Source organism: Myxine glutinosa, chromosome 4 (assembly GCF_964187855.1).
Source record: "Myxine glutinosa chromosome 4, kmMyxGlut1.1, whole genome shotgun sequence".
Lineage (NCBI taxonomy): Eukaryota > Metazoa > Chordata > Myxini > Myxiniformes > Myxinidae > Myxine > Myxine glutinosa.
In genome coordinates this window covers 188,040,431-188,064,846 of record NC_136264.1, presented here as the reverse complement: position 1 = coordinate 188,064,846, position 24,416 = coordinate 188,040,431, and the positions used below count along the sequence as shown (strand labels likewise).

The 24,416-nt window shown below is 44.3% G+C and overlaps 1 protein-coding gene across 1 annotated transcript in view; it reads left to right on the top strand.

Annotated features, from left to right (window-relative positions):
• The first annotated feature begins 88 nt into the window (after positions 1–88).
• Positions 89–24,416, top strand: part of CFAP92 (cilia and flagella associated protein 92 (putative)) — a 42,953-nt gene continuing 18,625 nt past the window's right edge. Inside the window, exons 1-10 of the mRNA XM_078776804.1 lie at positions 89–160; positions 264–1,187; positions 7,280–7,464; positions 11,566–11,776; positions 14,905–15,030; positions 15,244–15,361; positions 15,596–15,708; positions 17,591–17,704; positions 20,191–20,375; positions 21,542–22,093. Of these exons, the coding sequence (XP_078632930.1) occupies positions 884–1,187; positions 7,280–7,464; positions 11,566–11,776; positions 14,905–15,030; positions 15,244–15,361; positions 15,596–15,708; positions 17,591–17,704; positions 20,191–20,375; positions 21,542–22,093 (1,908 nt within the window). The 5' untranslated portion in view covers positions 89–160; positions 264–883. The remainder of the gene's footprint in view (positions 161–263; positions 1,188–7,279; positions 7,465–11,565; positions 11,777–14,904; positions 15,031–15,243; positions 15,362–15,595; positions 15,709–17,590; positions 17,705–20,190; positions 20,376–21,541; positions 22,094–24,416) is intronic.

Here is a 24,416-nt window from a genome sequence, read left to right as displayed (position 1 = left end):
AGTTTATCACACACACACACACACACACACACACACACACACACACACACACACACACACACACACACACACACACACACACACACACACACACACACACACACACAATACATACACATACACACACACACACACACATAAACCCTCTTTTAATCTCATAGTAAGTTTTGACGTTTCGTTTTTATCACCTCAAAATCTGTTTTTTTAACCTCCGCCACCGAATGTGTACGGAGGTTGTTTTTCACCCTTTTGTCTGTGAGCAGGATATCTCAAAAGATTATGGACGGATTCTGTGAAACTTGGACAGGTTGGGTGTGTGACAAGGACGAATCGATTCGATCTTGATGAAAATCCAGATCCGGATTTCAGTTACGAGGAGTTTTTGAAAAAGTTTTAACTGATTCTTCACCATTGAGAGATGGAGCCAAAAACGATGTTTGGCATTCTATTTCAAAAAGTTGTGGATGGATTCGGATGAAACTTGGTGTACAGGTTGGGTCTGTGACAAGGACGCGTCGATTCGATTTTGGTTCAGGTCCGAATCCAGATCCAGCATATCAGTGGGATACAAAAAGTAACCTGTTCAAAAAACTTCATTTTTGAAAAGTGAACCGTTTCAAACGACATTACAAGGCAGAGTTGTCGTGATCCTTGTAGTTGCTTGGCAACGCTCGTTTTGGCTAACAACTAGGCCAGGTGAATCAAGCAAGCAAACAGGTATCACGGCAATTCTTCGTCCTTATCGAACATCTGATAACTTGGAGTAAGAATCCGAACCACGTGTTCATAGAGAGATAAACCTCATCGTTTAAGAGAAACAATAACGCATTGAAGCAACCGTGTCCATCATCCTTCCTCTTCGAGACCACATCAGGCAGGAGTCATGGAGGACTCCACCGAAGAGGACCTTTGTACAAAGAACGAGCCTTCACCGGAAAGTGAGCATGTGGGCATCATTGAGGAGGACGGCCAGGACGCATCCCAACATATCTCTGCAGACTTGCTCAATAACAAGGAAGACGATGGAATTAATGGGAAGGAGGAGGAGGGTGATCAGAGGGACGCCGGAGAGAAGGAACAAGAGAACGAGGAAGAGGACACAGAAGAGGATGATGACGTTTTGAATAAAATAGATCTTCGATCCAACAAGGTCACATTCTTTATATCCTTTGCCATCGCACTTACCCGTAAGTGGCACCTGGAAAAGGGTCGTGATCAGATATGAGGGTTTAAGTGGAAATTAATATCGTGTATTTATTTTGAATTGTAAACGAAATTGCCAGTCTGTGAGCACCTTGAATTTGCTTACGAACAATCAGCTTGAATTTCCTTACGAATACTCACCTTGAATTTGCTTACGAATAATCACCTTGAATTCACTTATAAATCTCTGCAGACTTGAATTAATCACCTTGAATTAGCTTACAACAAATCACCTCAAATGTCCTTACGAATAGCCACATGACGTTTGCTTACAAATCATAACCTTGATTTTGCTTACTAATCATAACTTTGATTTTGCTTCCGAACCATCGTCTTGATTTTGCTTACAAACCATCACCTTGATTTTGCTTACAAACCATCACCTTGAATTTCCTTACAAACCATAACCTTAATTTCCCTTACAAAGCATCACCTTGAATTTCCTTACAAATTGGCACCTTTAATTTCCTTACGAACCTCCACCTTGAATTTCCATATGAATCATCACCCTGCGTTTGCTTACTATCCGACTCCATGAATGTGCTTACAAATTACGTTGAATTTGCTTACGAATCGTCACTGTGAATTCCCTTACGAATAATCACCTTGGATGTACTTTTCGAACCATAAGCTTGATCTTCCTTACAAATCATATTCTTGAATTTCCTTACAAACCGTCACCTTTGATTTCCTTACGAATTGCCACTCGGAGGTTGTTTACTAATCATCTCCACGAATGTGCTTATAAATCATAAACTTGCAACGGCTTACAAATAATCAACTTTGATTTGCTTACTAATCGTCAACCTTGAATTCCCTTACGAATCGTCACCCTGCGTTTGCTTACTATCCGACTCCATGAATGTGCTTACGAGTCACCTTGAATTTGCTTACGAATAGGCGCTGTGCATTTGCTTATAAATCAAAAACAACAAAACAACATGCATTTTAAAGGCCATTTTCCCTGCTAGAGCGGGGGTTAGCCTTGCGGTCCCCATGACAATCTTCTCCATTTTGCCCTATTTTCTGCATCTCTCCTTGTTAACCCCCTTGCCGGGATATTTCTTCTTCCACCATCTTTAGCCAAGTCTTTCTCGGTCTTCCCCGTCCTGGACTCCGTTCCACATTCATTTCCATCACTCTTCTCAACCAGTCACTTTCATCCTTCCTCAACACATGACCACCCATCTCAACCTGTTCCTCTTCACAGCATTCATCACAGGCTCTATTCCCATCATCTTTCGCAATTCATCATTTGTCTTCCTCTCTCTCAACGATACTCCACACATCCGTCGAACCATTCACATTTCCACCCTTCGTTGCTGCTCTACGTTCATTACCCATGTCTCGCTCCCATAAATCATAACACTTCTCACGCATGCAGCATACACCTTTCCCTTCAGCTTCAACGACACTCCCCTCCTCATAAGCACGCCACTCAGTTCCCGAAACTTCTTCCATGCACATCTCACTCTGGCAACCGTTGCCGAGTCTGATCCACCTTCTCCATTCAGCATGTCTCCGAGGTAGCAAAATGTTTTCACACCTTCCAGCTTCACGCCGTCTCCATGATCCAACTCAACATTTCCTCCATCTGCAGCTCCCTCTGTGCACACCTGACATTTGAATGTAGCTGCCACACTGGTTAATGACCCTCTCAGACCACTACATTTTTGATGAACCCACTCAGCGCACATTGTACATTGAATGGAGTTCACTCCAACACCCTTCCTGCACACAGCACAGGGCCACTTCCCAGTTCTTTCCACCTCACCACATGCTTTACCACTTGCCATCACCTTCGTCTTTCCTATATTCACCTTCAGACCTTTTGTCTCCATACATTCCTTCCACTTGTTCATCTTTTCCTTCAGTCCATCCATACTTTCCGCAATCAACACCAGATCATCTGCATACAACTCCCACGGTAAACCCTCCTTTACGTTCTGAACCAGCACCTCCATCACAGCTACAAATAATAGTGGACTTAGTACCGACCCCTGATGCACTCCCACCTTCACCTTAAACTCACCACTGTTCCCGTCCTTTGTCCTTACAGCTGTGCGCGCTCTTTTGTACATTGCCATCACTACTCTGATCAACCATTCCTCCACTCCTAACTTCCTCAATGCCCATGTCAATACTTTGCGTGGAACCCCATCGAATGCTTTCTCCAGATAAACAAACCCAAGAAACAACTTCTTCCTCTTCTCCATGTACTTCTCCTGCAACTGCCTCACACTGAAAAGCGCGTCTGTCGTTCCACTTCCTGGCATAAATCAAAACTGCATTTCGTCGATCTTCACTTTCTTCCTTATCCTCCTCTCCAACACCCTTTCCAATACCTTCATTCCATGCTCCAATAACTTTATCGCTCGGTACGAACCACACTCCAGAGGGTCACCTTTCCCCTTGTATATAGGGACGAGGGTACTCAGTTCCCAATCCACTGGAATGCGGCCTTCTTTCACCACCAGATTACAGATCTCTGTCGTTCTCTTCACACCCCAACTTCCTGCTCCCTTCAACATATCTCCCACAACTCCCGTCGGCCCTCCCGCTTTTCTACTCTTCATTGCTTTTATCGCTTCCTCAACTTCCTTCTCAGTTATCTTCTCTGCCGGTCCTAAAACTGGGTTACTCTCTATGTTGCCATCCCATTCATTCTCTGTATTCAACAGCATTTCCATATATCTTTTCCATCTTCCTTTAATTCCATCTGGGTCCACAACGATTTGTCCCACTTCATCCTTCAAGCAACTCACCCCCATCACATCACACCTCTCTTTCGCTATCTGCTTTGCAATCCTGAATACTGCTCTCTGACCCTCTTCCGAATCCAAGCGTTCTCCGAACATTTTCCTACATGCCTCCTGCGCCTTTGCTACCTCTTTCTTTGCAGCCTTCCTGGCTGCCTTATAACTTTCATGCTCTGCTGTTTCTGCTCCCGTACCCTTCGCCTTCTGCCACTCCTTGAACTTCTTCTTCTCGTCAATCCTCTTTCCAACTTCATCATCCCACCACCATGTTTCCAACTGCCTCGGTGGTCCTTTTGTCCATCCACATACCTCACCAACGGCTCCCAACAGACTATCTTTCATTGACATCCAACCACTTTCAAGCTCAACCACATCATCCTCTACCCTACTCAGCCTCTCTTTTAATGCCTCCCTCACTGTCACCTCTTTCAACCTCCACAACTTCATTCTCGGTTGGTTCTTCACCCGCCGAGCTCTCCTCGCACCTTTCACCCTTATGTCGCAGACAACCACGTGGTGCTGTGAAACAGCCTCCTCCCCCGGGATCACCGTTGTGTCCCGGAGGTGCCCCCTATCTCGCCTACGCACCATTAGGTAGTCGACGGTTGTCGTCGACCCACCTGACGTGTATGTAACAAGCTTATTATCCTCTTTCTGGAACTGAGTATTACAAATCAACAAATCAGCTCCATCAGCAAATTCCAAAATCCTTTCACCTTCTCCATTTCTCACACCATATCCGTAACCCCCATGAACTCCCTCAAAACCATCCATACTCCTTCCCACATGTCCATTTAGGTCTCCTCCTACCACAACAACTTCATCTTTCACGTTTTCCATCAGCTTCTCTATCGCACACCAGAACTTGTCCTTCTCTTCATCGCTCCGACCAACCTGCGGAGCATATCCTGAGATGACGTTCACCAAGAGCTTTCCAATCATCATTTTCACCATCATCAACCTGTCACTCACTCTCGTCACACTCACCACACTGTCTACAAACTCCTCAGAAAACAGGACACCAACACCATTCACGCCCTCCGGGCACCCTTGCCACACAAACTTGTATTTCTGTCCCTGCCTACCCTTCACCATTCTCACACCACTTCCCTTCCATCTCGTCTCTTGCACACAACATATGTCCACTCTTCTTCTGACCAATACTTCCACCATTTCTCCTGATCTCCCTGTCATTGTCCCTACATTCCATGTCCCAAACCTCAGAAACCGATCTCCACTTCGGGCTGTACCCTGCCCATATGTAGTTGTAATTGTCATGGTTCACTTTTTGAGGCAATGTTTTTATGGCCGGATGCCCTTCCTGACGCCAACCCTCTTAGTCGCCTCTTACGACACGCAGGGAAGGGATACGGTGTACCTATTCTAATCCAGGGTACACACTGGGACATTTTTGCTTACAAATCGTCACCTTGATTTTGCTTACAAATCATCACCTTGAATTTGATTACAAATCACCACCTTGAATTTGATTACAAATTGTCACCTCAAAATTGTTCACGAATAATCAACCTGAATTTGCTTACGAACCGTCTCCTTGAATTTGTTTACAAATTACCTTGAATCTGCTTACGAATAGTCACTGTGAATTTCCTTACGAATAATCACCTTGAATGTCCTTACGAACCATAACCTTGATCTTCCTTATAAATCATATTCTTGAATTTCCTTACGAATTGCCACTCGGAGGTTGTTTACTAATCGTCTCCATGAATGTGCTTATAAATCATAAACTTGCAACGGCTTACAAATAATCAACTTTGATTTGCTTACTAATCGTCACCTTGAATTCCCTTACGAATTGTCGCCCGAGGTTGCTTATTAAGCGGTTCCACGAATGTGCTTACGAATCACAAACGTGAAAGTGCTTACGAACAATCGTCTTCAATTTGCTTACGAATCGCCATCTTGAATTTGCTTACGAACCAGCACTTTAAAGTTGGTTACGAATCGCCACTTCGAATTTGCTTACTCGTCATTACCTTTAATTTGCTTACAAACCATCACCTCAAATGACCGGTTTCTTTTTGGAACACCCTGCATTGCAAAAAGTTGTGGACGGATTACAACAAAACTTTGTGGATGAGTTGGTTAAGTGACAAGACCAACCTGATTAGATTTTGCTGCAGGTCCGAATCCCGATCCGGCCTATCAGTGGGATACAAAACGTAAACTGGTCAGCCTGGCGCAGGTATTATATGGCTCCCTACCAAACGCTGTTTTTCTTCATGTAATATCTTCATACACGCACAGCTCTTCAATGAGCCTCAGCATTTATTAGAAAAGTACCTCGTTAGGCACTTCTCTTATTTATCTCTCTGTATTTGTGATTGGAGCTGGTAGGATGGCCTAGAGGTACGCACACCCACCGCTACCGCTAAGCTGTCTGGGCTGTGTTCGAATCCCGACACCAACTATACACTGGCATCCCGGTGTTCCATCAATCTCCTCGATGGACGTTAAGCTGAGTGTCCGATCTGCCAGCAATCGTTAGTGGATGTTAAAGATCCCACGGTGTCCTTCGCGAAGAGTCGGCGAGTTATCACCGGCACCATAAACAAATTATTAATCCTAACTACTTCTTGGAAGGCAATGGCAAACCACCAAGTACAACCCTTGCCAGGAAACCACTTCGGCAGCACCGACGGTCTGAACCCGAGAAAGGTACATCAGAAATCAGAACATGTGATATAATTATGTATTAACGTACATGTCCGATAGGTAGGCTATATCCACCTACCAGCCTTCACGTATTTGTGTTTGCACAATGTACGTGGAACGTAAGTGTCTGCACAACCACCCAGCAGGGTCATGGTCACTCCCAGACACTCCTGCGGCCCTCCAGGGCATGTGGGGCCCATTCTAGGAAGCCATTGTTGAGTCCATCTTGTTCCGTGTTTCAAACTACAAATCATTCCAGCTGCTCAGAACTGACCCCTCACCTGCCCGTTTTCCTTACTCACACAGTAGGTATCGTTATGTTTTAAAAGTCCCTTCCTCTGCACATCCGGATCAGTTTGAGGGTATCCCACAAGCAGGTCCTGTTGAATTAGCCAAATATATGTAAAACAACAACAACCAGGACCAGCAGGAATGAAAAACTACTTTCATTTCTGTGCATGAAGGATCGGAAAATATTAAATTGTCACTTGGCTAAGTTACATTTTCCTTTCATTGAAAACTGGCCCTCATAAATAAATCATGTGATTAACAAAGCAAATGTTGCAACCTGGAAGATTCCAAATGACCTGGCTTTTTCCAAAGATTCCAAATCACCATGGAAACTTTTGTGCATTCAGGAGAAGCGCATATCCCTACCCCGATGGGACATTCAAAGGGAAGCAATGCCCACGGATCACAGAACTTCATCTCCAGAGCCCTCCAGTTCGAGTTGGTTCTGCTCCCAAACCAAGCGCAACCGTTCAAATTTGATGTGACGACGACCGATGGAACTGCTAAGATCACCGCAGGCAGCGACATCAAGGTATGGGTTACAAGGGAAGTGTGGCACCAAATAAAACTGGTACTGCGAGTTATGAAGCACGAGTGAATCAAAGGGAAAAAGAAACCTAGCTGTATCCATGTGTCCTAGCTGTGCCCATGTGTCCAAGCCGTGTTCATGTGTTTTTTTTTTTTACCTCTCCCACCCCCCACCCGCTCTTCCCACGCCTCCGCCCCCCGAGCCCTCTCCCTCCACACAGATCTCCCGATGTACATGCTCTCAAATGTTGTACTTGTGTGCTTCCCTCTCTCTCCCACAGATCTCCCGATGTCCCTGCTCTCAAATGTTGTACTTGTGCTTACATCTTACATCAATAAACTTACATCTTACATCTTACATCTTACATTATTACATCTTACATCTTACATTATTCTTACATCAATAAACCACGCTCGGAGGGCCGAGGTGGTGGAATTGCCGTTATTCACCGACAAGACATCAAGACCAACCTCATCTCCATCTCATCTGCTCCATCATTTGAACACCTGGCTTTTAAACTCTCTGGTCACACACAGTCAGTCATGGCTGTTGTCTACCGCCCTCCCAAACCACACCCATCATTCCTGTCTGACTTCTCCTACTTTCTGACCCAGCTATGTTCCCTCTCCCCTCAATCCTCCTCCTTGGTGATTTCAATATCCACATGGACTCCACTGACTCCACGCTAACCACTGACTTCACTGATTTACTCACCTGCTTTAACCTCACTCAACATGTCAACTTTCATACCCATAACCGTGGTCACATTTTGGACCTTGTCTGCTCTACTGGATTAATCTTGCACCATCTCTCTGGCTCCGACCTCACCCTCTCTGACCACCTAGCCATCACTCTGACCATCAACATCCCCACCCCAGCACCAAGGCATTATCGCACTATCAACTTCCGTAAGCTAAACGCTCTTTCACCTACCTCATTCTCATCGACCCTCTCTGAAAAAATGTCCACTTCTCCCTTCGTTGACCTCCACACCCCTTCTGACCTCACTGACTACTACAACCACACTCTCTCCTCCTGCCTTGACCAACTTGCGCCTATAAAAACCAAAACAGTTTCTTTCACCCATTCTGCTCCCTGGTTTACCCCTGAACTCCGCCTGATGAAAACTCGTGCTCGCCAACTTGAAAGACTCCGCAATAAAACAGGTCTCACAGTTCACTCCCAGGCCTACAAGGACCACATACAACACTATAAAGATGCCCTCTCCCGCGCCCGCTCCGCCTACTACTCTCAAATTATCCACTCTGGCTCCGGAAACCCAAAAGCACTCTTCTCTACAATAAACAAACTCCTCAGCCCCCTGAACACCACCACCCAGTCATTCACAATAGACAACTGCATCTCCTTCCTTTCATTCTTCCAACGCAAAATTGAAAACATCTACAACAGCTTGACCACCGCCGCACCCGCTCCCCCTCAAGCCACCTGCCCCCCCTTATCCTGCCATCCCCTGTCTCAATTCTCCCCAGTCTCCCCTACTGACCTCTCTGAACTCCTCATCGGAATGAAAACTGCCACCTGCACTCTTGACCCCATCCCCTCCAGCTTTGTCAAGGCCTCCCTTCCTGCTCTCTCTCCACTTATCATTGCAACAATAAACTCCTCCCTGTCTACAGGCATCGTCCCACCATCCCTCAAAATTGCTGCTGTTACCCCCATTCTGAAAAAACCTGGACTAAACCCTGACACCCTAAATAACTTCAGACCCATCTCCAACCTACCCTTTCTGTCGAAAGTTTTGGAACGCGCTGTAGCCACTCAACTCAAACATCACCTCTCTGCCAATAACCTGCATGAAACATTCCAATCCGGATTCCGCTCCAACCACAGTACTGAAACTGCTCTCCTCAAAATCACCAACGACCTTCTCCTCTCCTCTGACGCTGGCAACCTCAACATTCTCATCCTCCTCGACCTCAGCGCCGCCTTTGACACCATCGATCACACCATCCTCCTCACCCGACTTGAAACCACCTTTAACATTACCGGCACTGCCCTCTCTTGGATTAAATCATACCTCTCTGACAGACGTCAGTTCATCTCCATCAATAACTGCAAATCCCCTACTGCTCCCCTCCCCCAAGGTGTCCCCCAAGGTTCAGTTCTTGGCCCCCTCCTCTTCATCCTTTACCTGTCCCCCCTCGGTCACTTAATCCGCCGTCATGGTCTCCAATTCCACTGCTTCGCCGATGACATCCAGCTTTTCATCTCCACCAAGTCCATCTCCACCGCCACCCACTCTATCCTGACAAACTGCATCACTGAAATAAAATCCTGGCTTCAAATCAACTTCCTCAAACTTAACTGTGATAAATCTGAAATAATCATCATTGGCCCAAAAACGCTCACCAAGTCCACCCATAACTTTGCCCTCAACATCGACGGTTTCCCAGTATCCACCTCCCCTCACATCCAGAATCTTGGCATCATCTTTGACCAAACCCTCTCCTTCGACAAATACACTAAACAGATCACAAAGACAGCCTTCTTTCACCTGAAAAACATCGCCCGTCTCCGTCCATCCCTCTCCTCCGTGGCTGCAGAAACCCTCATCCACGCCTTCATCACTTCCCGTCTGGACTACTGCAATAGCCTCCTTTATGGTTCACCCTCAACAATCACCAATAAACTCCAATACATTCAGAACTCCGCTGCCCGTCTACTCACCCATTCCCGGACCCGTGACCACATCACCCCCGTCCTTTACAAGCTTCACTGGCTCCCCATCTCCCAGAGAATCCAGTACAAAATCCTCCTCTTGACCTACAAAGCCCTCCATAACCTGGCCCCATCCTACCTGGCTGACCTCCTCTCCAGACACACTCCCACCCGCAACCTCCGCTCTGCTGGTACCAACCTCCTGACCCCCCCCCATCCGGACCAAATTTAGATCCTGGGGGGACAGGGCCTTCTCCATCGCTGCTCCCACCCTCTGGAACTCGCTACCTCACACCATCAGAGACTCCTCCTCACTCACCACATTCAAAACATCACTCAAGACCCACCTGTTCAACACTGCATTCAACATTTAACCCACAGCATCTAACCCCTGACTATCTCCTCTCCTTCTCCCTCCTTTGTGCTTTGAATATTTCCCTATTGATTCTTCTTTTTTTGCAATTGTTTTTATGTTTTGCTATGCATTATGTTTTGCACTCTGTCAAAGCGTCTTTGGGCTTCCTGAAAAGCGCTATATAAAATAAATGCATTATTATTATTATTATTGTGTGCTTCCCTTTCCCTCCCACAGATCTCCCGATGGCCCTGCTCTCAAATGTTGTACTTGTGTGCTTCCCTTTCCCTCCCACAGATCTCGCTGCTCTCAAATGTTGTACTTGTGTGCTTCCCTCTCTCTCCCACAGATCTCCCGATGTCCCTGCTCTGAAATGTTGTACTTTCGTGCTTCCCTCTCTCTCCCACAGATCTCCCGATGTCCCTGCTCTCAAATGTTGTACTTGTGTGCTTCCCTCTCTCTCCCACAGATCTCCCGATGTCCCTGCTCTCAAATGTTGTACTTGTGTGCTTCCCTTTCCCTCCCACAGATCTCCCGATGCCCCTGCTCTCAAATGTTGTACTTGTGTGCTTCCCTTTCCCTCCCACAGATCTCACTGCTCTCAAATATTGTACTTGTGTGCTTCCCTTTCCCTCCCACAGATCTCCCGATGTCCCTGCTCTGAAATGTTGTACTTGTGTGCTTCCCTCTCTCTCCCACAGATCTCCCGATGTCCCTGCTCTCAAATGGTGTACTTGTGTGCTTCCCTCTCTCTCCCACAGATCTCCCGATGTCCCTGCTCTGAAATGTTGTACTTGGGTGCTTCCCTTTCCCTCCCACAGATCTCCCGATGTCCCTGCTCTCAAATGTTGTACTTGTGTGCTTCCCTCTCCCTCCCACAGATCTCCCGATGTCCTTGTTCTCAAATGTTGTACTTGTGTGCCTCCCCATCTTGTCTCCCGCTCACCTTTATTTCGTCTTATGTGTCCGTTTGTTTTTTTGTCATTAATGTTAGCTCTTACACGAGCCTCGATCTTGTATACAAAAATTAATAAATAATAATAATCCGTTGCTCGCATCACTTTCCGCAGGTCATAAATACGTGGGAAGATGGAATCTGCACCTGGCTGGCTTGGACGCAGTCGTACACGTTGGAGGTGGACCTGTCCAGCGTTATACTCCTTCCGCAGCACAAGCTCACACTGCACATGTGGGAAAGCAGATATCAGCCTTCCCAGCGCGAGAAGAATGATAAAAAGAAACCAGGGAAAGCCGTCAAAGCCGCCGACAAAGAAATCCCGGGTATGGGATGTCTGGAAAAAAAAAAAAAAGTGTTCCTGATTAAATCAAAGTTTTTCACCCTCACTACTGCAGTTATTCAGTTACCTGTTGGGGGACATATAACCTGCAGATGGTTCAGTGACATTTCACATGAGTCTGCTTCCAACGGTCATCACAGCAGCTAGTTTTCCTTATTCTTCCACAAATTGTTTAGGCCAAACAATGAAGTTCCCTTTTCCGGCATAAATATAGCACAAGTGGTCAGGAGATCAAAACCCAGTTTGATTTTTGAAAGACTCGTTAATAAACAAGTGCAAATACAAATGAGAAGGGACGGATGCATTGTGCTTCCCGAATTGGAAAGTCTCACTTCTGACATGACCTCTCATCCCCAGATTCATCGCGCTCGACCCTTTCTCATCCACCATAAAATTCCCTCAAAATGACAACTTCATAGTCACTCAATTGGGAAACGTGATATTTTTCAGGTCAAAAGGTCAAAGGTCAAACTTCCAAAATCATCAATTTTCATCAAAAACCCCATCAATTTTCATCCGATTGACTTCAAATAGAACAGCATTTATACAGTGCCTCACTGAATTAGGAAACCAACTATTTGAGGTCAAAATGTCAAAGGTCAAACTTCCAAAATCATCAATTTTCATCGAAAACCCCATCAATCTTCATCCGATTGACTTCAAATAGAACAGCATTTATACAGTGCCTCACTGAATTAGGAAACCAACTATTTGAGGTCAAAATGTCAAAGGTCAAACTTCCAAAATCATCAATTTTCATCGAAAACCCCATCAATTTTCATCCGATTGACTTCAAATAGAACAGCATTTATACAGTGCCTCACTGAATTAGGAAACCAACTATTTGAGGTCAAAATGTCAAAGGTCAAACTTCCAAAATCATCAATTTTCATCGAAAACCCCATCAATCTTCATCCGATTGACTTCAAATAGAACAGCATTTATACAGTGCCTCACTGAATTAGGAAACCAACTATTTGAGGTCAAAATGTCAAAGGTCAAACTTCCAAAATCATCAATTTTCATCGAAAACCCCATCAATCTTCATCCGATTGACTTCAAATAGAACAGCATTTATACAGTGCCTCACTGAATTAGGAAACCAGCTATTTGAGGTCAAAAGGTCAAAGGTCAAACTTCCAAAATCATCAATTTTCATCGAAAACCCCATCAATTTTCATCCGATTGACTTCAAATAGAACAGCATTTATACAGTGCCTCACTGAATTAGGAAACCAACTATTTGAGGTCAAAATGTCAAAGGTCAAACTTCCAAAATCATCAATTTTCATCGAAAACCCCATCAATCTTCATCCGATTGACTTCAAATAGAACAGCATTTATACAGTGCCTCACTGAATTAGGAAACCAGCTATTTGAGGTCAAAATGTCAAAGGTAAAACTTCCAAAATCATCAATTTTCATCGAAAACCCCATCAATCTTCATCCGATTGACTTCAAATAGAACAGCATTTATACAGTGCCTCACTGAATTAGGAAACCAACTATTTGAGGTCAAAAGGTCAAAGGTCAACTGGAGGTCAAACTTCTAAAATCATCATTTTAATCTGAAAAATTGTAATTTTTCTTCCTATTGACCCAAGCTTTGATCAAGATCGTCAATATTAACCCTGATGAAATGGACAATTTGATGGATCAATTGCATCCTTTTGGGGGGGGGGGGGATTTTGCAAATACCATGTTCTGCATGACGTCTTCTTGTTTGTCTGTTTGTCCGCAAAGAATAAATATGATTTTCTCTGCAACCGCTGGTCCGATTGACAGGAAATTTTCACCATAGGTGCACCTCCTCCTGGAGATTTTTTAAAGATAATTATGACGTCATAGGTCACGTGGTATGGGTACCATCTTGGAAAAACCGAAAAACCTTGCACCTCTATCTCCGAAAGCACTGCATAGAAAAAATTGAGACATGGCTCATTGTAAAGAACTCTCCATGGGGAATAAAATACGTTAATGACGATGTCATGGGTGTCTCCATGATGACGTCATAATTCAATAAGTACAAAACTTCATCGGATCAAGATGAAATATTGTGAGTCATCTATGGATAAATTTGTGGAGAAAATAATAATGATGATGACGTCACCAGTCACGTGGTTCGGCCGCCATATTTGTTTTAACACAAAAGCCTTAAAAAACACTAAACACACGTCCTGGCGAGAGTCTGCAATCTGATTGGAATTGTAGAAGAGTTCGGTTGAGCACATCCCCAAGCAAGTAGATTCTATATATTTGGTGGACAAGTTGGTTGTGTGACAAGGAAGAATTGGTTAGATTTCGATGAAGATCCGGGTCTGGATCCGAGAATTTTAAAAGTAATTCTTTACCATTGAGAGACGGGGCCAAAAAAAAACATACATAGCACAATATTTTAAAAACCTTGTGGACGGATTAAACAAAGCTCGGTGGACTAGTTGGGTAAGCGACAAGAACAAGGCAATTCGATTTTGGTTCAAGTCTGAATCTGACCCGGCCTATCAGTGGATACAAAATTTAACTGTTCAGCCTGGCGAAGGTATGCACTCTTCGGAGTGCCGTTCTAGTCAGTTTTTGGTATGACTCAATCGGGATTTGAACCGCCTAGCTCCCAGACTCGACTGTGGATGCTCTAACCATTGCATCACCGAGGCTGATTTAAGATGAAGTGTTCTCAGTTTTACCATCACTCGATGGAACTCTTCGTAGTCAGGAGAAACCCTATGCGATCAGATGTAGCAGGACATCCCTCTAAAAAGATCGTGTTACTCAATAATTGCAAGTCCTAGTCTGCAGCACACCAGGACAATAGCTAGTAAGTCAGATCCTAATCACGAGGGAATTGAGACCAGGTGAGGCAATTTAAAGGTGATTGCACTACATCTGCCCACCATTCCCATACAGGATAAATAACCTGAAAATACGAAATGCCAAAGCTTCACTCAACTTATAACCCACAGGAAAGCAAGGATTGTGCAGATGTGACATGGGAAAGAATGCAGCCTTAAAAGTACTAGCTTACCTTACTTATTATTACCTCATAATATCACGACCTACGAGCATATAATACACATTGAAGTGTTCTGTGGCCTTCAAATGTTGGCTATGCAGAGTTGGAGAAAGAGCTGGTGCACAAGCTGCAGTTGACATGGACGCATCTGGAGGTGGAATCTCCTTCAAGGCATCAGTCACAGTTTGTTGAAACTGAGTCACATATATGGAGTCAAAGGGATACAGGTGCGGAACTCAAAAGGTATTCCACAAACTATCACACCCACCTAGACAATCAGCCAATGGGTTAATAAGTAAGGGGCAATAGAAGGACAATAAATAAATAAATACCTCATTGGCTGCCTCCAAATGACAATGAAGTGAGACTCAAAAATGCTTTGTATGGGATGTGACTACAAGATGTTGAAGTTACTCTTTCAACTTTATATTGGAATGCAGATGTACAGGAGAAACAGGATGGCCATCAGCTTGGAGATCAGCTTGGAGACCCTATCAACCACGTTGATGGACCTGCGGAGCCTTCGGTGCAGGATTGTGGTGGATCCGAGTCTGACAGGTGGATTACAGCAGTCACGCATTGAAAGTTTTGACAAACTATGGCCTTCAGCAATATAGTCTCATGAGTGCCAAAGTAAACAAAAACACAGCTCTCCTGGCCAAACTCGAGCTGACTGCTTGGATGAGACTTGTAAGAAGTATGCATGCCATTGAAAATAAGGTTAAAAAAAATAAAACCTCATTACTTGCATTACTATCATAATAATTAACGTTCTTCATATCGACCCTGCAGGAAGAACAGTCAACGGGGGTCATGCACTGAAGAGGGTCAGGCAATTGGATCTAATAATGGTGGAACTGCAACCCGTCACAACTCACAATCTGCAAAAGATAAAGGGGCAAAAGGTGAGAGATCACCTTCTCTTTCTTCCACCTCCCTACTCCCCTCTTTCCTCACTCCAAATATTAAGGCTCACAGAAGAGCGAGAAGAAAGATATTTGTTTTGTAGGCCCCACAACGAGTGTCTAATATCACTGCAAGGTTAATGCAATGTAAAAGATGGCGAGTATGCATGTGTGTTTCATTGGTTTGTTGTGGGAAGAAGAGGTTAGAAGAGGAAGAAGTTGTTTCTTTGGTTTGTTGATCTGGAGAAAGCATTCGACAGGGTTCCACGTGAAGTAGTGACATGGGCATTGAGGAAGTTAGGAGTGGAGGAATGGTTGATCAGAGTAGTGATGGCAATGTACAAAAGAGCGCGCACAGCTGTAAGGACAAAGGACGGGAACAGTGGTGAGTTTGAGGTGAAGGTGGGAGTGCATCAGGGGTCGGTACTAAGTCCACTACTATTTGTAGCTGTGATGGAGGTGCTGGCTCAGAACGTAAAGGAGGGTTTACCGTGGGAGTTGTTGTTTGCAGATGATCTGGTGTTGATTGGGAAGGGTATGGATGGACTGAAGGAGAAGATGAACAAGTGGAAGGAATGTATGGAGACAAATGGTCTGAAGGTGAATATTGGGAAAACGAAGGTGATGGCAAGTGGTAAAGCATGTGGTGAGGTGGAAAGAACTGGGAAGTGGCCGTGTGCTGTGTGCAGGAAGGGTGTCGGAGTGAATTCCATTCAATGTACAATGTGCGCTGAGTGGGTTCATCAAAAATGTAGTGGTCTGAGAGGGTCATTAACCAGTGTGGCAGCTACATTCAAGTGTTAGGTGTGCACAGAGGGAGCTGCAGATGGAGGAAATGTTGAGTCGGATCTTGGAGACGGCGTGAAGATGGAAAGTGTGAAAACATTTTGCTGCATAGGAGACATGCTGAATGGAGAAGGTGGATCAGACTCGGCAACGGTTGCAAGAGTGAGATGTGCATGGAAAAAGTTTCGGGAACTGAGTGGCGTGCTGACGAGGACGGGAGTGTCGTTGAAGCTGAAGGGAAAGGTGTATACTGCATGTGTGAGAAGTGTTATGATTTATGGGAGCGAGACATGGGTAATGAACGTGGAGCAGCAACGCAGGTTGGAAAGGGTGGAAATGTGAATGATTCGGTGGATGTGCGCTGAGCGGAGTATCGTTGAGAGAGGGGAATAAAAACCACCGTTTAGAGGCCATTTTTCCCCGCAAAGCGGGGGTTGGCCTTTTCGGGGACCGTGGTTGTTGTTGTTTTTTGGTCCCCTTTTTGAAGCAATGTTTTACGGCCGGATGCCCTTCCTGCCGCCAACCCTGTTTGTCGCCTTTTTACGATAAACAGGGAATTACCAGTGTACTGGTACTCAAGTGTACTGAGAGAGAATTGTAGAGTGTACTGAGATGTACTGAGATGTACTGAGATGTACAATTACCAGTGTACTGAGAGAGAGGAATGATGAAGACAAATGATGAATTGCGAAAGATGATGGGAATAGAGCCTGTGATTGATGCTGTGAAGAGAAACAGTTTGAGATGGTTTGGTCATGTGTTGAGGAAGGATGAAAGTGACTGGTTGAGAAGAGTGATGGAAATGAATGTAGAAGGAAGTAGAGGACGGGGCAGACCAAGAAAGACTTGGCTAAAGATGGTCGAAGAAGAAATGCGGGCAAGGGGGTTAACAACGGGAGATGCAGAAAAAAGGGCAAAATGGAGAAGATTGTCATGGGGACCGCAAGGATAACCCCCGCTCTTGCAGGGAAAATGGCCTTAAAATGCATGTTGTTGTTTGTTGTTGTTGTGGGAGAATGTCAGATGAGCTCCATCAAACTGCAGCTCTATTGACCTGGATTTATACGAACGATTTTAACGCTCTTTGTACCCGCAGGCAAAGGGAAGGCGAAAGCGAAAGGCTCTGGGTCAGAGGAACAGCCTCAGAGCCAAAAGGATGTCGCACGGAACGACGTCGTGATGCATGTACCCATGGCGTGTCTTCTTGGAGGCCAGTATAACATCCATGACTCTTTGTCAAGTTCACAAAATCGCTGTCAAGCCTCAAAGTTATTGTATTCCATGAAAGAGTCCTATTTGTACAGCTTTTATAATATTAGACATATTCGATGCCTTCGTAAGATTATTGGCATCACCTGGCGAGACAGAATAGCTAACATCTCAATCTTAAACCACCATAGGTCCAAGAAATTGAGTATTTCCTGATGCAAGCCACTTTTTCTGGTCAGGACACCACACACGCATGGAAGACCATAGAATCCCAAGTGGGCTTTTCTATGGACAACTTAAATTTACTAAATGGTCATGTGGTGGACCAATGAAGCGCTATAAGGACGTCCTTAAATTTACACAAGTCTTGTGGAATTCCAGTTCTCACTTGGGAACATCAGGCCACAAACAGGTCGGCTTGTTGTAACATTTGCCGCAAAGGACCATTTTGAATGTGGGAGACTTGCTATTGAGAGACAGCGGAGGCAATAAATGAAAACCTGCCAACATCCATCGACGCAAGGAACAGTCTATACCTGCGATGTTTGCAAGTGGAATATCTCAAAAATATATGGACAAATTCGGACAAAATTTGGCAGACAAGGACGAATTGATAACATTTTGGTGAAGATCCGGATTCTGATACGATTAATTTTTAAAATTTGTAAGTGATTCTTCACCATTGAGAGAAAAGGGCCAAAACTATATATAACATGATATTCCGAAAGTTATGGACGAGTTATGACTAAACTTGGTGGACGAGTTGGTTCGGTGACAAGAACAAGTGAATTAGATGTTGGTTCAGGTCTGAATCCAGATACAGCCAATCAGTGGGTTACAAAAGATAAACTGTTCATCCTGGCGGAGGTATGCTCTCGACCAAGTACCGTTCTAGTTACTCCCCCCAGGGAGTAATGCATTCACTCGTGTCCGTGTGTGTGTGTGTGTGTGTTCGTGTGTTTGTGAACAAGATATCTGGAAAAGTTCTGAACGGAATTGGATGAAAGTTGGTGGGGTGATTGCCCTTGGGATAAGGACGAATTGCTTCGTTTTTGGTGAAGCTCAGGATATTATTCCCGATCCAGGAATTTTTGAAGGATTTTTTTACCATTGGAAGATGGGGCTCATTTTTTAAAACATTATCTTCTATATATTCTATATTTAACATTGTGATATGAAAATAGTTTTCATATTTGTTGTAATTGTAGTTTAAACTCGTGGTTATGCGTTAGAGCGGTGTATTTTTTTTTTAGCAGCGTCGACTTCAATGTTCATTTTTTTTTTCTAATAAAGACATATTCTGTCATTTTAAAACCACCAAAGTGTGTATTAAGTTTCCCCGTTTCATAAAATGTATCGTTTGATACGTATAATGCTTTAAAACTGTTTTTTTTTTTTTTTTTTTTTTGACCTCAGAAGAGATATCAACATTTAGCTCAGCGAATGTCATTTGCGGTGTCAGTATTTGATGAACTTATAAAGACTTAGTTCCAGATTTGTCAATGGCTGAGGTGTATTAACAAACTTTTTTGTACTCTGTCAAAGCGCCTTTGGGCTTCTTGAAAGGCGCTATATAAAATAAATGTATTATTATTATTATTATTAATAAAACAGATTTGGCAAAATTCCAACTTTTAAAAAAAAGATCGTATATTCACCCAGGGTTGAGAGGCTGAAGAAGAAGAAACCTCGCATGGGCTTCCCAGACCAAATAAATAATTCTGGTTCTGGCTCTGCGATTTTCAGGTTTATTACTCCCATCAGGGAGTAACGCATTCGATCGTGTCCGTCCGTGTGTGTGTGTTCGTGTGTTCGTGAACAAGATATCTGGAAAAGTTCTGAACGGATTTGGATGAAAGTTGGTGGGATGATTGCCCTTGGGATAAGGAAGAATTGATTCGTTTTTGGTGAAGCTCAGGATATTATTCCGGATCCAGGAATTTTTTTGGGAAAGATTTTTTCTGTTTTACTGCATTAAAGCTTTTATTCTTATTCTTAAATGATGTTTTTCTCCTCTAATTCCGAGATATATCAAAATAAATTCTCTGACAGTTTGGGCTTACTTTCTTTTTCATTTATTGTTTTGGGGAGAGGGGATGTTAAACAAAACGTATTATTCCAACTAAACCCACGGCGGGAGTATGCGCTCTACTGAGTGGCGTTCTTGTTACTTTTGTTATTAGAAGATGGTGTACTTTCACGCAAGTTACAAGGACACATGGTAGACAATGGACAAATCAATAAAGTGTAGGGGATTCAAAGCTGGGCCATGTGCTCAGATAGGAACACCAATCAGGCCAACCCAATGATTTGTATAAAGCTTCTTATAAACAACCGAATAATCATCAAACATGAACAAAACATGATAACTACATATCAAGGTACAGCCAGTGTGTTTGAAGGTCAATCATAAACACCTGTATCTGCCCATGTAACGACGATTCGATTCCTCCGCGGATGTTAATTCGAACTCGCATTTTGCCCAAGGTGCGCAAGAGGTGATCGGTCGACTGGAGCAACCCTGCGAAGGACTTCACGATATTATGTGTCACGTCGAGGCAGAAGGACCGATTATACCGGAAGATGTACGAATAAAGTTAAACCCTCTGCTCATTCACATCATCAAAGCCAAAAATCTCCCCAACTGCCCAGTCACCTTCAAGACGCTCCAGGTGTGATCGCAAAACGGTACATTTGGGTTATACGTATATTTTGTACATATCAATGTTGGTCCAGAATCCAGATGAGCAAAAAATGCAATCACGGACGTATTTCAAAACATTTTTTCATTGAATTTTGTATATTCGATCAACATTGGGGACACATGTTAAATATGTAAAAAAAAATTGGATTTGACCCTCAGTCCATGGGTCTCAGAGGTGAAAACCTGAAGATTTTCTTCACTCAAAATTTCATATTGGGTCATTCCTGGTGGAACGTTTTGTCATCTTTCAACTTTGCATCTTTGTAGGAAGCGTGAGGTTTTGTGATGGTGTGCCATCAACTTCGCTCTAGTTTGTTTTAATTTTCATGCAACATCTTGAATCATGCTTGGTTATCAACCCAAAACATTTTTCTTTTGAGAAAACCTGGTCTTACTAAAATATGGCTTCATGTATTAAGATTATGTAGATGTAACTAAAAACATCAATATGGACACACACACACACACACACCGACCGGACATTGTACTCAGGAACAAAAAGGAAAAGTAAGAATTGCTGATTGAGATATCAGTACCCAGCGATTTTGGCCTAAACAACACAGAAATCAAGAAAATGACCAAATACCAGGACCTCAAAAATGAGGTCAAGAGATCTTGGAAGCTGAAGAGCATCGAAATTGAACCAGTGATAATTGGAGCAACGGGCATGATGAAGAAGAACCTCAATGAGATTTTAAAAACCATTGCCGGGAATATTACCACAAATGAACTACAACTGGAGGCGATCTGGGGTTCGGTGACGATCCTGATAAGAGAACTTGGAACAAAACTCTGAAAAAGTTGAACAGTTTGGTCCATGAACCGTGAGCCGGTAAAGAAGAAGAGGAGGTGGATACTTTGGGACCTGGGAGGACTTTGTTACACCTCCTGAAACCCATAAATGGAGATAACAACCAATGACATACTTAGTACTAAACACTACTCTGCTGAATTTGAACCGAAGAGTAAAGAGCAGACTTAGCCTCAGGAGCAGACAGTAGTGATATTAGAGCCCATATGGGAGAAGACCTCCATCCCCCCTCGTGTCCCCTCCACCATCCATTTCATCAGCCCAATGCATTCGTACATTGTTTGTAATGGACTATCTAAAGACCAGACATTACTGTTTTCCAGGAGAAATGCCAGCCAGTTTATTGTGAGATCCAAGCCCCTGGATTCAACGTACATCGCACACGTGGTCATCGGCATGGCGAAGACATTTATTTTAATGACACCTGCATTTTCCTGCTGGGGACCATCTCCCATGCATCTCTTCTTCAGCTTCTTCAAGGCCCACCATTGAAGATTTTTCTCCATGACCGTCGGACCAATCCTCAAGGAATCCCGCAAGGCCTTGGGAACCTCGGCGACGAAGCGGTCGTGTATAGACCTAGTGGCGTGGCTCACCTTGACTTGTCGGACCTGTTGTCTGCACAACGGTGCATGCGACTCAATTTGCCCATCACAGTTAACAAGCAGAGCCCTGATTTGGACAGCAGGACTCTGGAACCACACTTTCCGCCAGGTCACTATCTCGTGTCCGGTGCACATTTGAAGGTCACCGTAAGCACGTTGTTGTCACATAGTGCTCTGGCCTACCCACAACCCTTGCCTAGCTGCCCATACCGCCGTGTGGTCTTCCTATCCCAAGCTGGTAGCAAAGAATTGGCTACCGTACATTCCAAGGTCAGTAAAATGTTTGTGTATCGTCTTATACCTCCTCAGAGATTCCATTTTTCCCAGAGGAAACCATGTATAAAGGCTACTTACAATCCATGGGGCCTAACTCAGGAATATCATCTATTCTAATGAAATACAATGTGTGTCAGCAAGGCATTCAGTGTTTGTGTCTCCTCCATAACTACCGTTCAAAACCATGAAATCGAGTGGGCCCCAAATCTTTCAAGCATATAACAAGGGAACACCAAAATAGTGTATGAGTGAAATATTGGACACAACAACAACACCAACAGGCATTTTAAGGCCATTTTCCCTGCTAGAGCGGGGGTTAGCCTTGCGGTCCCCATGACAAACTTCTCCATTTTGCCCTATTTTATGCATCTCCCCTTGTTAACCCCCTTGCCCGCATTTCTTCTTCCACCATCTTTAGCCAAGTCTTTCTCGGTCTTCCCTGTCATCTACTTCCTTCTACATTCATTTCCATCACTCTTCTCAACCAGTCACTTTCATCCTTCCTCAACACATGACCAAACCATCTAAACCTGTTCCTCTTCACAGCATCAATCACAGGCTCTATTCCCATCATCTTTCGCAATTCATCATTTGTCTTCCTCTCTCTCAACGATACTCCACACATCCACCGAACCATTCGCATTTCCACCCTTTCCAGCCTTCGTTGCTGCTCTACGTTCATTACCCATGTCTCGCTCCCATAAATCGTAACACTTCTCACACATGCAGCATACACCTTTCCTTTCAGCTTCAGCGACACTCCCCTCCTCATCAGCACACCACTCAGTTCCCAAAACTTCTTCCATGCACATCTCACTCTTGCAACCGTTGCCGAGTCTGATCCACCTTCTCCATTCAGCATGTCTCCGAGGTAGCAAAATGTTTTCACACCTTCCAGCTTCACACCATCTCCAAGATCCAACTCAACATTTCCTCCATCTGCAGCTCCCTCTGTGCACACCTTACATTTGAATGTAGCTGCCACACTGGTTAATGACCCTCTCAGACCACTACATTTTTGATGAACCCACTCAGCGCACATTGTACATTGAATGGAGTTCACTCCGACACCCTTCCTGCACACAGCACATGGCCACTTCCCAGTTCTTTCCACCTCACCACATGCTTTACCACTTACCATCACCTTCGTCTTTCCTATATTCACCTTCAGACCTTTTGTCTCCATACATTCCTTCCACTTGTTCATCTTTTCCTTCAGTCCATCCATACTTTCCGCAATCAACACCAGATCATCTGCATACAACAGCTCCCACGGTAAACCCTCCTTTACGTTCTGAGCCAGCACCTCCATCACAGCTACAAATAGTAGTGGACTTAGTACCGACCCCTGATGCACTCCCACCTTCACCTCAAACTCACCACTGTTCCCGTCCTTCATCCTTACAGCTGTGCGCGCTCTTTTGTACATTGCCATCACTACTCTGATCAACCATTCCTCCACTCCCAACTTCCTCAATGCCCATGTCAATACTTCGCGTGGAACCCTATCGAATGCTTTCTCCAGATCAACAAACCCAAGAAACAACTTCTTCCTCTTCTCCATGTACTTCTCCTGCAACTGCCTCACAATAAAGAGCGCGTCTGTCAATCCTCTTCCTGGCATAAATCCAAACTGCATTTCGTCGATCTTCACCTTCTTCCTTATCCTCCTCTCCATCACCCTTTCCAATACCTTCATTCCATGCTCCAATAACTTTATCGCTCAGTACGAGCCACACTCCAGAGGGTCACCTTTCCCCTTGTATAGAGGGATGAGGGTACTCAGTTCCCAAACCACTGGAATGCGGCCTTCTTTCACCACCAGATTACAGATCTCTGTCATTCTCTTCACACCCTAACTTCCTGCTGCCTTCAACATATCTCCCACAACTCCCGTCGGCCCTCCCGCTTTTCTACTCTTCATTGCTTTTATCGCTTCCTCAACTTCCTTCTCAGTTATCTTCTCTGCCGGTCCTAAAACTGGGTTGCTCTCTATGTTGCCATCCCATTCATTCTCTGTATTCAACAGCATTTCCATATATCTTTTCCATCTTCCTTTAATTCCATCTGGGTCCACAACGATTTGTCCCACTTCATCCTTCAAGCAACTCACCCCCATCACATCACACTTCTCTTTCGCTATCTGCTTTGCAATCCTGAATACCGCTCTCTGACCCTCTTCCAAATCCAAGCTTTCTCCAAACATTTTCCTGCATGCCTCCTGCACCTATGCTACCTCTTTCTTTGCAGCCTTCTTGGCTGCCTTATAACTTTCATGCTCTGCTTTTTCTGCTCCCGTAGCCTTCGCCTTCTGCCA